Raw genomic sequence first — 14,583 nt, 5'->3', positions numbered from 1 at the left:
TAGAGAAAAGAAAAAACATTTATTATTTCAGATACAATATCAATTAACATATTCATAAAAATAATTATTATTTACAGTGTTCTGTTGGGCATTTTTTTTTTTTTAAGAAATGTTCCGCTCCTCTGAAGAGCTCTCATGCTCCACCATTGTGAAAGTCTGTTAGTGGAACTTAATATACAGGAAACTCCCTCCACATTTATTGGTGTTTCTAGTATATCACTGTAGATTACTGCTCTTGTGACTATTGTTTCAAAAGAGGCTTTTGGTATGAGAGGCTGTTGACCTCATGCCCTGTGTTAAGGGAGGACCATTTTCCATTCAGAGTATTTCCTTCCACTGCCGATAAGAGAAACCTGGGTGATGCCCTGCTCATAGATGTTTGGCAGCATTTATGAGATTACCTAAATTTAGCACGTTAACACATTTCTATTGTCATGAGTCTTGATGTATGAATACATTCAATCTGCAGTTAAAAACTATAAAAACATGTTTTTCAAAGGTTCCTCTTAGTCAGAAAAAGTGCTTCACCAGAAAACACAATAGAAAGTGTTTAAAACAGATGTTACTGTCACATTTTTTTTTTTTAAAGATATGAAGTCAAGGGGTGTGTCTGCATGCCTGTAGAATCATGTGCAACCAATCAATATATGAGCATGAGAGCTGTCATCACTGTCTAACCATGCATGTAAATGTCTCCTGCTAATTGGTCGAATGTGGTTAAGACACAGTGGTGGTGTTCTGTTAAGATACCCAAACACTGTACTGCAACATCTGTTGCAAATTTATTGCTACGTGACTTGAAGCAACTCTAAAAGCAACACAGACACACTTATTAACTATTAAATCATTTTGTTTTTGACTTCCAGCAGTATTTCATGATCTTTTTGAATTGATGTAAATTCAATTCGATCCATTGTGGATTTCATTGATGTCGTGTTTGTGACTAATACATTTTATAGTTTATTCTTGTGAGGTCTGTCATCCATGGAAGACTAATAAACACGTTCCCATTTATTGCCATTAGTGTGAAGGTAATAGCACCTGTCTGATTGTTTGTGTGAAGAGGAAATGCTTTTTTTTTTTGCTTTTTTTTTAAAATGACAAATTCTTGAACCATGTGTGTCTGCTTCCGCTCTCCAGAGGCCAGACATTGGATGAAAGAAGGCTACATTTGCTGTGAGACTTAAGTTTCTGAAACTAATGCTGACTGTTTTGTCTTTTTGGACTGTAATTTTCTTCCACCAGACGCTAGTGCAAATTAGAACAAACCAATTACGGCTCAGCCGTGATTGGTTGCTACCTGAGCCCTGAGCAATGTTGATGTCATTTTTAGTCAACAGCAAGTGGCAAAATGGCCGCCCTGTGATGGATAAATACAGGTGGATTTTGCTGCTTAACTCCTATTCTACAAACACAACATTAATCAAAATGTTGGGTTTAGAGACCAGTCGGGATGCATACAGCACTGTAAAGAATTTTTCGTGTGTTAACTCAGCCTCTTAAAAGTAATGTGTGATAAATCTAATATCCAAGTGACCTTATTTAGAATTTTTACTCTTATTTTGTCTCCTTCCATAGCTGCCTTCCTGTCCAGTCTTGGTCAGTATGAGATTGCAATTCCAGTACGTGTCGGACCTGATGGAGAGACGCTGCACGCAAAAGCCTCTCAGTACCACAGAAGAAGACGCAGCACAGAAGAAACGACATCACTTGACACCTCTGTATAATTTTTTAATTTGTAGTATTGTCGCTATGAAATGTAGCTTACATTCAACCCTAACTTTTGTCTATCCCTCAGCTCTACTACCAGCTATCTACGTCACGCAACAACTTTCTGCTGAACCTCACGCTACAGGGAGGCCTGTTATCCCGCCAGTTTAGGGTGGAGTACTGGAAAAGAGGCAGATTAGCCTGGAGTCATCCTTACTCTCCCCACTGCCATTATGTAGGACACCTCCAGGACCAGCCACACTCTAGCAAAGTGGCCCTCAGCAACTGTAACGGCCTGGTAAGAGTGCTTTTTTTTTTTTTTTTTTTTACGTCACCAGATTAAAAAGCCAAATCATTTACGCATAAACTGAAACAAAATAGCTAGATGAATGAATAAAAATAAATTAATGGAAATCAAACTAATTATAATCAACCTGTTGCCATCATCTATCCATTTATTAGATGGTTTATCCTTTTGGGGGTCATAGGTGAACTGGGGCCTGATGACTTTGGGCGAGATATGGTATAACCTAGATTAAGTTCAGTTCAGCCTAAGTTCAGACAATCACATGACACGTAGACAGACAACCATCCGCACTCACTTTCACATATAAGGAAAATTTAGAGTTAAAGTTAGAGGAAGCCCACACACAGTCACAACGCAAGCAGAAATGGACTCACTGGAGTACATGCAGAAGATCGAAGCTTGCAAAGTACGTTTATAAGGAACTGCAAGTAGACCTCTTGGATGATGTAAAGTTGGCCACAGATCACAGTTTTCAAGTGCGCACTTGGATACCTTCCCATGTCCATGTGCTCAGAATCTGTCTGCCTGCATATGCTCATGCATCAAATCCACCAAAATCACGTTACACGCCTGCGCCACAACTTAGACCTGCTTCATCTGCCAAGTTCCCAAATACTGTAGTGTAGACTTGCCGCTGCAGGAAATTCAAGATGCGCCAGTTTTTATGCTGAGCGCATCTAGGAAAGTAGAGCCCTCCGTCTCCTGTTTTTCATGAAATTGGCTGTTCTTGTCGCCAACCATTCTCTTGATGGCAGATTTTGAAGAAGACATGACAGGGACTGGATGACAGGATATCTTTTCCTTCCACTTGGTGTCACTTTAGAATTATGTTTTGCCGAAAGCTGTCATGAGGCGAAGCTATGGTAGGAAAAAAAAACAAACACTAAATGCTCTGGGTTACGTGACGGCAAACCGTGAAACAAGTCTCGACTGCATTTGGCCAGGAAATTGTGCTCTTTCGTCCATTCAATATTAAAAGATGTCTGGCGTTTTGGCATTATTGCTAGCGCTGCCTTTTTGCTACCTTTTCGCTGCTGTCAAAAAAGTCGGCGAGGATATCGCAGGGTTTTTCCTGACTATGATGGGTGACTACTGACACCAGGTATCGTAACGGTGCCAATACCGGTCTTATTTTAAGGTATCGGTACTTGCAACAGCGACAGATACTATTATCAGCCGTCCTCCTGCAGCCATTTTACGATCAGGGACTAGAAATTAGAAATGATATGAATACAAAGTTGCCATTCATTTCATGCAATTTTAAGGAAAAATATTATATTGGGATAGTATAGGTCTTTCTTTATAATCATCTGTCATTTTTGGGTGGGGAATTTTATTTACTAGTGGTATCGGCATTTTGGTATCAGCTGTTGTTACAACCAGGAAATGGGCATGTGCAATGGTTGCGTCGTGATCCGTTTCCTCTTCGGCACAATAAAGGTTTTCTTTTTTTTTTTGTTTTTTTTGTTTTTTTTTTTAAGGAAAAAAAAAAAGAAAGCTGTTTCTTCTTTGGTTGTTGCTTTGGGTCTTTCCGGTGCATTGCTGTTGATATATCGACTCCATAATGGCGCAACATTGCAACTGCAGTTGAAATACGTTGCTGCCAAGCTCAATCAACGCAGCTGGAGCGCTGTGATGAGCGATATCAGTTGCTCCGGCTGGAGGTGTTGAACAAATTAGGTGGAGGTGGCCGCCTCCAAATTTGGTACACAGGGAAAAACCATGATATGAACTTGTCAGATAGCCACATGTGGACCTTTGTTTACATTTATTGAACCGATAATATACAAGATTTTTAACTGAAGCCACTTTTGGCCAATCACAGATAACTTGTGTCAAACGTGGGGTGGGGCTGATATTGGATCACATAAAATCAACCGCGGCTCATTTTCTTTAAAAGGAGGACAAACCAGCGTCCGGTCATGCAGGACACATCACTAAATGGAAATTAGGACTGTCCGGCCTAAATCTGGACGTCTGGCCACCCTAGTTACATCAGGGTAAAAAATGCATTGGCCGCATTAATTTATCATTAAACTTTGATGTCAGTTAGGGAGCCATAAAACATCACACTGTGGTCTAGACCCCTGGTTTATCTTGATCAGATTTGAAAGTGTATGCCCTGACTGCAGGCACATTTGAACACTAATCTCATAAAGAGGCATTCACAGTGTTGTACAGAAGGCACCAGGAGAAAAGAGGGCCAGCTCAATACGTAGAAACCCTTTATGCTTTGTCCTAACACTGAACCGCAAAAAGGGTACATCCAAATGCTCTGAAAATTCCAGATACATAATACCCAGTTGCTTAACACTGCTGACCACGCATCTCTTGTTTGGGAAATGTAGGAGCTCGTTAAGTCAACATGACAGCTCACAAAAGACTTAAATATGTACTCAAGCAAACGTCTGAAAGTTTTGTTTATCCTTTTGTAAACTATTATTTCCATCTGAGCTGCCTCATGAAGTCACCTCCGGGCACCTCAACAGAGGGACTTGCTGAAAGAGCAGAGATGTGTGAACGTTTTGAAATCTGACGCTGATCATTTTACTTGTCCCAGCGCATTTTCCTGCCGTCCTATCTCAGTGTAGCTGTGTATCCTCTCACCACACACAGCAGGCCCCGCAATAACACTCGCATGCGCGGCTGAGGATTAGATGTGTTCACAAAGCGTAACTAAACCGCACACTTAATTACTGTTGGGCAGGCCAGCATGAACACATTCATCCAGCGAGCGGGTGGTATGTCCATGGGAGCATCACTAACTTTATTATGGGATTAGATGCTCTTTGATAGCTGCCGCGGTGATGCTGGTGGGCACATCTAAACCAAATCTAAAGTGTTGTCACCCTGTGTGTAACGGGTTCATCTCACTCTTCTCATGCGTACTTTCACATGGCTTGGTCTGAATGTGTTCCATGTGTCACATTCAGGCTCTATGTGCTTTCCAACTAAGACTGATTAGAGTATCGATGATGGATGCTGTGACTACACAGTAATGCAGGGAGTCCTCGTTACGTCGTAGTTCCATTCCTACGGTAGTAATGTAATCTGAATTTAGACTTAAGTCGAATTTCCCCATTAAAGTCAATATTTACATCAAAATAATTTGCATTAAAAAAAAATCTAAAATACATTAAAATAAGATGCTGTCCGACTGAAGCCCCAGTCTTTGCCAATGTTTGTTGGTGTCTCTCCTTTCTGCGATCTTTTTATGATGTTTAGCTTCGTTTCCATGGTAATTGTTTTTCTTTTGGCTGGACCAACATTGATAGAAGACGTAGCTTTCTTCTTCTTTGGGGCCATGATGTGGAAAAAAAGAGGGCAAAAAAGCCAAAGATACTCCCACAAATGTACAAGCGTTAGTACTAGCTAAGGCCTAAATAGGGGACGAGGGGAAAACACTGCGGGCTATATGACGGACGAGGAGCCAAAATGGCGGACCATGCGTAACCGTTGTAAAGTCGAAACGCTTTAGGTCGAGTGCGCCTTAACTCGAGGACTCCCTGTACTATGCTATAGTGTAGCATTAATTTCATCAGGCATTTTTCATTTTGTCAACTTTTAGTCGACTTTAAATGTAGCATTTTAGTCTTTTAGTCCAAGAGGACATAATTTCATTCGTCTAGTTTTAGTCAGGGCGGCACGGTGGACGAGTGGTTAGCACGTCCGCCTCCCAGTTCTGAGGACTCCGGTTCGAGTCCAGGCTCCGGCCTTCCTGGGTGGAGTTTGCATGTTCTCCCCGTGTCCGCGTGGGTCTTCTCCGGGTACTCCGGTCTCCTCCCACATTCCAAAGACATGCACGGCAGGTTAATTGGGTGCTCCGAATTGTCCCTAGGTGTGCTTGTGAGTGTGGATGGTTGTTCGTCTCTGTGTGCCCTGCGATTGGCTGGCAACCAGTCCAGGGTGTCCCCCGCCTACTGCCCAGAGCCAGCTGAGATAGGCGCCAGCACCCCCCGCGACCCTTGTGAGGAATAAGCGGTACAGAAAATGGATGGATGGATGGATAGTTTTAGTCAACAAAAACTGCCGACGTTTTAGTCAGGACAATCATTTTACCCCTGCACATTTTTTTTTTCAGCAGATAATGTTGAACATTTCGGATCTAAAACTATTTCACATAAATTTTCTCTCATCTTTTTGATGAAAAACAACTTGACACACAATTACAGTGGCTCAATGCTACAAGCTAGTAAGCTAGCCAGCATTAGTTAGCGGTCGAATTAACATTATTGTTGGAACTTTTTTTTTTTTTTTACTTTTTCTTGTAAATTGGAAGTTACTTGAAGACACAATCAAGTGCAGCTGACTTGCATTAAACCATCAAAATCAAGTTTATCAAAGACAGACCCCCCCCCCCAAAAAAAAAGATTCAAAAGGACTGGTATGGAATCAAAATTTACAGTTAGTTTTGATCTGAATGTGTGATTGTTGTTTTGTTTTCTTTTGTCTCTGCAGCAGGGGGTGATTGTTGCTGGGGGTGAAGAGTACCTGATTGAACCCCTTATTTCACCAGCTAACCACACCAAAACCGAGAGAGGGGACAGAGCTGAGGGCCGCCCCCATGTGGTTTATAAGCGCTCATCGCTCCGCCATCAGTACAAGGGCCAATCTTGTGGAGTCATTGGTAAGAATAGGAACCATTTTAGAAGTAGCAGTAAGGTCCAGAGTCAAACCACATGGCCAGCTGCGTTGTGCACTGCGGTGGTGTCTGAGTTCCCACTTGTGACCGAGCCTGTGTTACAGGGCGTTGCTGAGTAAATACATGATTCATTTTATGACAAATAAAAGTTAAAATAGCATCAAAATTTAGCCTTTATGCAACCACTATTCTTGGAAAGTGTTTTTCAGACATCATTCTTCAGACTTCATTGAGACAATATGTGGTATTATTATTCCTCAGATGAGAAGTCTATGAAGAGCTCATCATGGTGGCAGAGGACGCTAAAGACGCCTCCTCATCATGTCGGCCGAGGCCAGTTGCCACTGAAGCGCTCGGTGAGCTGGGAGCGCTATGTGGAGACGCTGGTGGTGGCTGATAAGATGATGGTGGGCTACCATGGTCGTAAGGACATCGAGCAGTACATCCTGGCCCTCATGAATATTGTAAGTTTTACTACACACAAGAAACACATGAAGTTGAACCTACTGCTTCTCAGAATTTCATGCAGGATTAATAAAGTATCAATCTAGTCCCTGTGTGGAATAAGTACCTGATCCCCTTGTTAAATCATGAATTAACTGTAGCTAATCACTTTTTTTTTTTTTTTTGAAAATTGAGGTAATGTTTTACTGACCATGCTCAAGCCTTATTTCCTCCTGACTCATTCACCTAAGAAACCACTTAAATCAGTGGTGTCCAACCTACGGCCTGGGGGCAATTTGCGGCCCAATTTGCAATTTTTTGGTGCCCCGCGACTTATATTAAATATGGCATTTGATTTGGCACAGTTAAAATAAAACAAAAACAAAAATGTTGGGAGATGGTCAAAGTAAGAAGCGAGGGTGTCGAAAAACACAGGTGCCATTAAAGGTTATTTTAGTTAACTAAAACTAATGAAAAAAACTAAAACTAAAATTCAAAAAACAATTTCATTAACAAAATAAAATAAAAACGAAAATGCTTTTTAAAAAAACGAAAACTAACTGAAACTACATTTGTTTTCAAAACTAACTATAATTATAGCAACATGTCCTTCGTTTTAGTCTTTGGTAATTAATTTAATGCATGAGCCTTTGGGGATGATTTTAAATGTGATTTTTAGTAGATTTATTTTCATATAAACCGGAATAATGACGATTGAAAGTGTCACACAGAAGTGACGTCATCTAGCAGCAGCCAATAGAAAAGCACCTTCAGTTGACGTTGCTACCATGGTGTTTTTTAAATATTGCGCACAATTAATACACATTTAAAAAACAAACAAAAAAACTAAAACTTAGACTGAATGTAACTAAACTAAAACTAAGCATTTATTAAAGAACTAAAACTACTAAAAACTAACAGAACCACCCTGAAAAATAATTAAAACTAACTACATTTAAAAAACAAAACTCAAAACGAAATAAAAACTAAAATAAGAAATTCCAAAACTATAGTAACCCTACTGCCATATTACAAATAAATTGGTTTATGTACTGTAGCATTTTTCTAAATATACAAAAGCACAAAGAAATTATTTGTACAATTTTTAGGACTAAACACAATTTATCTCAAAAACATTATGTGGCCCTTGTGTCCTTCTGATTTTCTCTATGTGGCCATCAAATGAAAAAGTTTGGACACCCCTGCCTTATATAGAACCTGTTTGACAAAATGAAGTTTTTGTTGTGTGCTGAGAGGTTGGATCCCAGAGCGCAGACACAAATAAGATTTTAACTCTTTATTCGCATAACTTGACTAAACGAAAAACAATGAGAATGCATTGAGAATCATGAGACACCAAGCCCCCTTGGGCTGCAGGAACGCACAGAGGAACAGCTTGCAATAATCCGGCAACACGCACATTCCTCAGACAGCTTATATAGATAGCCAATCAATCTCGTTGGTTGTGGCTAGACATGTGAGTATCAGTACTGACATGGAATTCACTGATTGGCTGTTAACCCAGTAATTACAGATAGTTCCTGACATCAACAAACATCCTATAGCAAAAAAGATTCCTCCGTAACGCGATTAAAGATTCCCGACATAACATAGTTCTTACAGAGAGTTCCAAACATCATATAACATCATAAAGCCTAAATCTAGTTGAACATGGATGCTGTTACATCAATACCAAAACAGACACGTAACGGGTCGTGAACTCTGGCGCACGGTAATGAACTCTACTCAAACTTAACCCAGGCGTGACCCCAGACATGAGACAAGAGCCAAACCTTACTCCTGCATGACCCGAGTCATGACTGTTTTGATGCTAAAAAAAATGTCGCAATCCAACAAAGTTCAGGAACAAATGGGAAATAAAGGAATTGGCATCTATCGGTCTGGAAAGCATTACAAAGCCATTCCTATTGATGATTGATGCGTCTAAAAGAATTCTGGGGACAGGGATCAATAAGCCATGGCTTCAACCCGTCAGCCCTTCTTTCGGAAAAAAACTAACATAAAAAACAAAAAAGCTTTCAGGCTGCAGCGAACTACGGTGAGAACCATTATCCACAAATGAAGAAAACATACAACAACTGTGGTTAACAGCCGACCTATTGAAATTCCCCTAACATGACAGCTAAGACTCATTCAGGAGGTCACAAATGAACCCAGGACGATTTGTAAAGAACTGCTGGCCTTCCTCGCCTCAGTTAAGTTCAGTGTTCATGACTTAACAATGAGAAAGACCCTGGGCCAAAATGACATCAATGGCAGGATTCCAAGGCAAAAACCACTGCTGACCACAAAGACCATAAAGGTTCAACTTGTGGAAAAGAAAAAGACTTTTAGGAAAATATTGTAAGGACTGACGAGATGAAAGTTTGACCTTTCTGGAAGGTGTGCGTGTCCTTGCATCTGGCGTAAAATTCAAACATGGTGGTGGTAGTTTGGTCTGATGGTCTGGGGCTGCTTTACTCCTTCCAGACTTGCTGTGATTGATGGGACCTTGAATTCTGCAGTTTGCCAGAAATTCCTGAAGGAAAATGTTCTTCCATCAGTTTGTGACCTCAAGCTGAAGCACACTTGGGTTCTGCAGCAGGACAACAATCCAAAAACATGCCAGCAAGTCAACTTCTGTGTGACTTTAAAAAACAAAACAAAAAGGTTTTGGAGTTGCAAGAATTTGAGACGAGGGCAAATATTGTTCACAGCACTGTACTACCAGTATAGTAGCCAATTGTGGTTCTATGCTACATAGACAAAAGTAGAGTCATTTTGGACTCTATACTTCCAAATTTTCGGGAGAGCCTTTCTGTTCCAGCATGTTCAGAGGCATAATTTGATGAGTTTAGTGTGTAAGCACTTGAGAGGCCCTGACCCCAACCACATCAAACACATCTGAGATAAACTAGAAGAGATTTTGAGTCCTCTTTCCAGACTTCTGACATCAAAAAGACCCTTTTGGATGAATGCACAAAAATACCCATGGGTGCAATCATCTTGTAGAAAGTCTTCCCAGAAGAGTAGAAGTTGTTATAGATCAGAGGGTAAACCAACTCAGGCTTGTCTAGACAATGCAAGTTATTCATACAATGTGCTTTACATACTGCAAATACAACAAAATAACAACACAATAAGAAAACAGCATAGAATATTAAAAACTTCAGGAGAACACAAGATGATAAAGATAACTATATTAGAAGCAGGTGTCTGAGTTGGATTAAAACATGTCTCTCCAAAAGATGGGATAATACCACAGGGTGAGTTTGTATACTGTATTTTGTCCGGCTGCACCATTTTGTATCATTGGGAATCACTCAACACCACTTCCTCACGTATACCAATACACACACATTAGGAATGCGCCTAATGAATGGTTGTTTGGTAGCTATTGTTGAATAGCAGGTTCTATACAAGCCGTTCTAGTGCTATGGAGCAAAGGGGGCCAAATTACAGTTGATGCCTGTAACGACAAGAGTACAGCTTGCTTGGGGTGCCAGTTGTTGGTTTTGTTCACTTTAACTCGTAATACTCACATGCAGAGCAGCCTTCAGTAGAGTTTAGGAATCTGAACTCTTTTTTTTTTTTTACTCTTTTGTTTCTCACTGGACTTCACAGTTACCATCCATCACTAACGCAATACACAGTTTCATTTTGAACATGTTCTCATTTCTGTCTTTCGAACCACCTCGTTCTTCCCCATTCTACTGAAAAAAAGCTTTTTAAGACTGGTCTTTTCTTGTTTCCCTGGAGGTCAGGTTGCCAAACTGTTCCAGGATTCTAGCCTGGGGAATGCAGTCAACATCGTGGTGACACGACTCATCTTGCTCATGGAGGACCAGGTACGTACCGTAACCTCTCCTGTCGTGTCCAAATTGTGTCTGATGAATAAATGTATTAGCTTTCCATTGAGGGTGTGCGGTGAGACAGCGCTGCAGGATGCAGTCTAATGTTGACCTGCTTGTGGTTTTATGGATGAAGATGTATTAAACTGTCATTACGATGTGGCTTTGAGGTTTCCTCAAGCTGTCCCAAAAGGGAAAGAGTAATGATTCATACTTTACCTACAGCCTAAAAATTAGCTCCATAACTCACCACTTGGCTTGAGGAAATAAATGTTAGGCTCATTAGTGCGACTATCCTTGCTCCAAGGATTGTTGGATTGAGGTTGGGAGGATATTGAAAGCAGTTTTGGTAAGAGGTTCTACGTCGAGTTTCCAAGTCTGAGAAAAAAAAAGTGCTCTGCCCCTGGAAAGACAAATCAGGAGCGCAGTGTGCCCAGAAAAGAGGGACTGCGGGATGAGACGATTCCATTTTTATGTCGCCACATGCATTCCTTGGTTACAAGTTGTAGCCAGCTGCGGTCAGCAGGATACTCCTTTCCTTCTGCTCTATGTAATCGCATTAAACCAGAACGGACCCTCTCACTTATCATGCATCCATGCGTGTGATTGGATGCAGAGAGTGATTTAAAGCAATAAAATGGAAAGTTGAGCTCTCGCAGCGGCCTCTGCTGCCAGATGTGATGACACCGCGATGCTTAACTGTAGTACAAGTCTTGGATTGACTCAACGCAGCAGTCATTGCCACAATCTCCAAAACAACTGTCCAATAGAGCTTTCCTTTCAATTGAAAAAATGTTGGTATTGATGCGATACCAAATAAATACAATATCGCCGATACTGATATAGATAGATACTTTTTGAAAATTTTAGTATATAATTAAGGTAGCTGTATCATTGAATTGCTTATTCAAAATGACATTTCAAGCTTTAAGTGCTGTTATGTTTCTTTTTTTTTTAGGACAAAATTAGGACAAAGTTAATTGATGAATAGAAAATACTTTATCAATGTTTTCCTCCAGAAACATTCCAACCATGAAAAAATATTTTTTTTAACGTTCTTAAAGTACACAAAGTGATCATAGGAAAAGTAATTTAAACAACTACTTTATCATATACTGTTAAGAAACTACAAATACAAAAAAAAAACTAAAAATGCTGCCTTCTTCACTTCTTTTCCAACCTAAATAAACAAGATGTTAAAGATTATCATGCAACGGCAAATATAAAACATACAGAAAAAACAACATTTTTTGTAAGTGTTCAAACTACTACAAATATGAGCTACTAAGTCACGTGATGGCCCATGATCGAAACACACTACTGTGATATGCCCGTTATCTGTTTCACCAAACCGCAGCAGTGCATAAAGGAGCCAAACTGAAACTAAACTACGAGATCGATATTTTAATGCTGTATTAATCCGATATCGATACTGACTTTGAATCGATAATATCGATACTTGGATCAAGCCGCGCACCTCTGGTGCTCTTCTGTCACAGACCACAAACACTTTCCTCCACCTGCTTCATCCTGCCAGTACTCTTGTTACGGTGTGGAGGGTAGAGGACCTAGGTGCAGGGAAACAGGGCGTGAAGACAGAGGTGCAGTAAAAGAAAAAAAAAAAAAAAGTTTAATAAACAAAAACGAGGAGGCAAAAAGGAGTTACAAACTAAGAAACCAAAACAAAGTCCAACAGGGTAAAACGAGACAAGGCTTGGAACAGAACTGGCAGCATGACGGGAAGAAAACGACAATGAATCGACGCGGACAGAGGGGAGACAAGATACTAAATATATGCACACACTAATTGACAATTAGACAGAGCTGGGCAAGACACAAGTGGCAGAGGATGCTGATTGGTTGACACATGAGGAAGGGCAGGCAAACACTGATGGACATGACAAAACTTGACAAGACTAGGGGGGCACACAAGGACAACACAAAAAAAACCGGATCATGAATGAACTTAAAGAAACATGAGGGCAAAATCAAACTAAAGTAAAATTAAACCCATGACAAAAGTCCCAAATCAACCCAAACCATGACAACTCTCCTTTTCACCTCTCTTCGACACTCCCCAACCCTCAGACCGTTTTCCCAAGTACTTCCCAGAAAAAAAGAGAAACCACAAAATGTTGGATGTCCTCAATTGTTGTCATTTGTTTACTATGTAAACATGCTTTCCTCACCAATGAATTCTGTGTTTTGCTGGTATGGTGTCACAGTCCCACTAATTATGTAGGCTGACGCAGCTGCCAGATCCATAAGGTTTAGTTCCGTACTGCTTAAGTGGAAATGGGTGCCAGGCAGGCCTGGGCAAGGTGAATACATTAAAATGAATGTTTGAAGCCTGTGTTCAGTCTGTCACCAGCAAAAAAGGAGACATATAATCAGGTTTCTGTTATTGTTTCAGTCTAACGTTCATGATGAATTTCTGTTGACATGCATCTCTTTCAGTCTGATGTCTGTGAAACTGGTTGTGTGAGCTATGATAAAGTACGGTATAATTCAAAATGCAGTTGAATTCATGTTGGATTTTTCCCTTCGTGCTTATTTCCTCTCTTTTTTTTTTCCCTCTGTCCCCATTATCAGCCCACATTAGAGATTAATCACCATGCAGGCAAGTCTTTAGACAGCTTCTGCAAATGGCAGAAATCAATCCAGCACCGGAGCAGTTACGGAAACGCTATCCCTGACAATGGCATCGCTCACCATGACACCGCCGTACTCATCACCAGGTCAGGAATAAAAACTTCTAAAATATCATGACGTGAAAGAGGATGGCTCTGGATCTTCAAGCAAATGATTTTGTGTTTCCAAACAAGTGTTTTTTGAAAGAAGAACTTGAGAAGAATCGGGGCTCTGTCTTGTCCTTTCTTGAGTGACAACAGCTGGGTCTGCTCTGCTTGCCTCAGCATATCTGGCAATAGCTTATATGATGGAAGGAATAAAAAACAGATGTATTCCTTTCATTTATTAGGCCTGTAAAAAGTTTTTATTTGCTGAAATATAGGCAGGCATAGTGAAATATCATTATCAATGCTATTAAAAGATGTTCGGAGAAGTATAACATTACACGCTAGAAACATTAACGGTGCCATGCCATAATTATTATTATTATTTTTTTTAAATCATATTTGATGTCCTTTTATCAGGTTTTCAAGATAATTTGTGTCGGAAATAATCAGGCAGTACTTTTCCAGGGTATATTTGTTGGTCCGAAATATTATTTTGAATGGTTTTCTATTAATTTTAAAAAGCATTCCAAATGTAAATAAACTTTGCTTTGATTGGCTCCCTATTTATCTTAATTTGATATGGAAAACGGGTTTCCTCAGAATGAATCAACTTGAATGGGTTATTAATTGTACTTTTGCTGAAAATCATTTCATAGTCCAAAAAATGAAAACTGCAATTTGATCATAATGGTGAATAATGCACTTATAAATACAGTACAATTTTCCCAAGGCATGTTTTGGCCCTTCTATGTTTAAATCCACGCTAATGGTCAGATGAAGGGGAACTTAATCTACTTGTGAAACGAGTCAATATGTGGAAGAACTCAATGTGTGCATGCATTGGCAAGTAAGCCTCAATATGAAGTGTTATTAGACATTGTAGGTTGCTTA

The 14,583-nt window shown here is 40.1% G+C and overlaps 1 protein-coding gene across 1 annotated transcript in view; it reads left to right on the top strand.

The window, feature by feature from the left end:
* Window positions 1-14,583, top strand: part of adamts10 (ADAM metallopeptidase with thrombospondin type 1 motif, 10) — a 52,284-nt gene that overhangs the window by 11,293 nt on the left and 26,408 nt on the right. The window contains exons 3-8 of the mRNA XM_077535017.1: window positions 1,579-1,721; window positions 1,799-2,008; window positions 6,476-6,644; window positions 6,921-7,123; window positions 10,868-10,951; window positions 13,547-13,692. Of these exons, the coding sequence (XP_077391143.1) occupies window positions 1,579-1,721; window positions 1,799-2,008; window positions 6,476-6,644; window positions 6,921-7,123; window positions 10,868-10,951; window positions 13,547-13,692 (955 nt within the window). The remainder of the gene's footprint in view (window positions 1-1,578; window positions 1,722-1,798; window positions 2,009-6,475; window positions 6,645-6,920; window positions 7,124-10,867; window positions 10,952-13,546; window positions 13,693-14,583) is intronic.

Source organism: Festucalex cinctus, chromosome 10 (assembly GCF_051991245.1).
Source record: "Festucalex cinctus isolate MCC-2025b chromosome 10, RoL_Fcin_1.0, whole genome shotgun sequence".
In the NCBI taxonomy this organism is placed as follows: Eukaryota; Metazoa; Chordata; class Actinopteri; order Syngnathiformes; family Syngnathidae; genus Festucalex; species Festucalex cinctus.
This window is presented reverse-complemented; position numbering and strand designations above follow the sequence as displayed.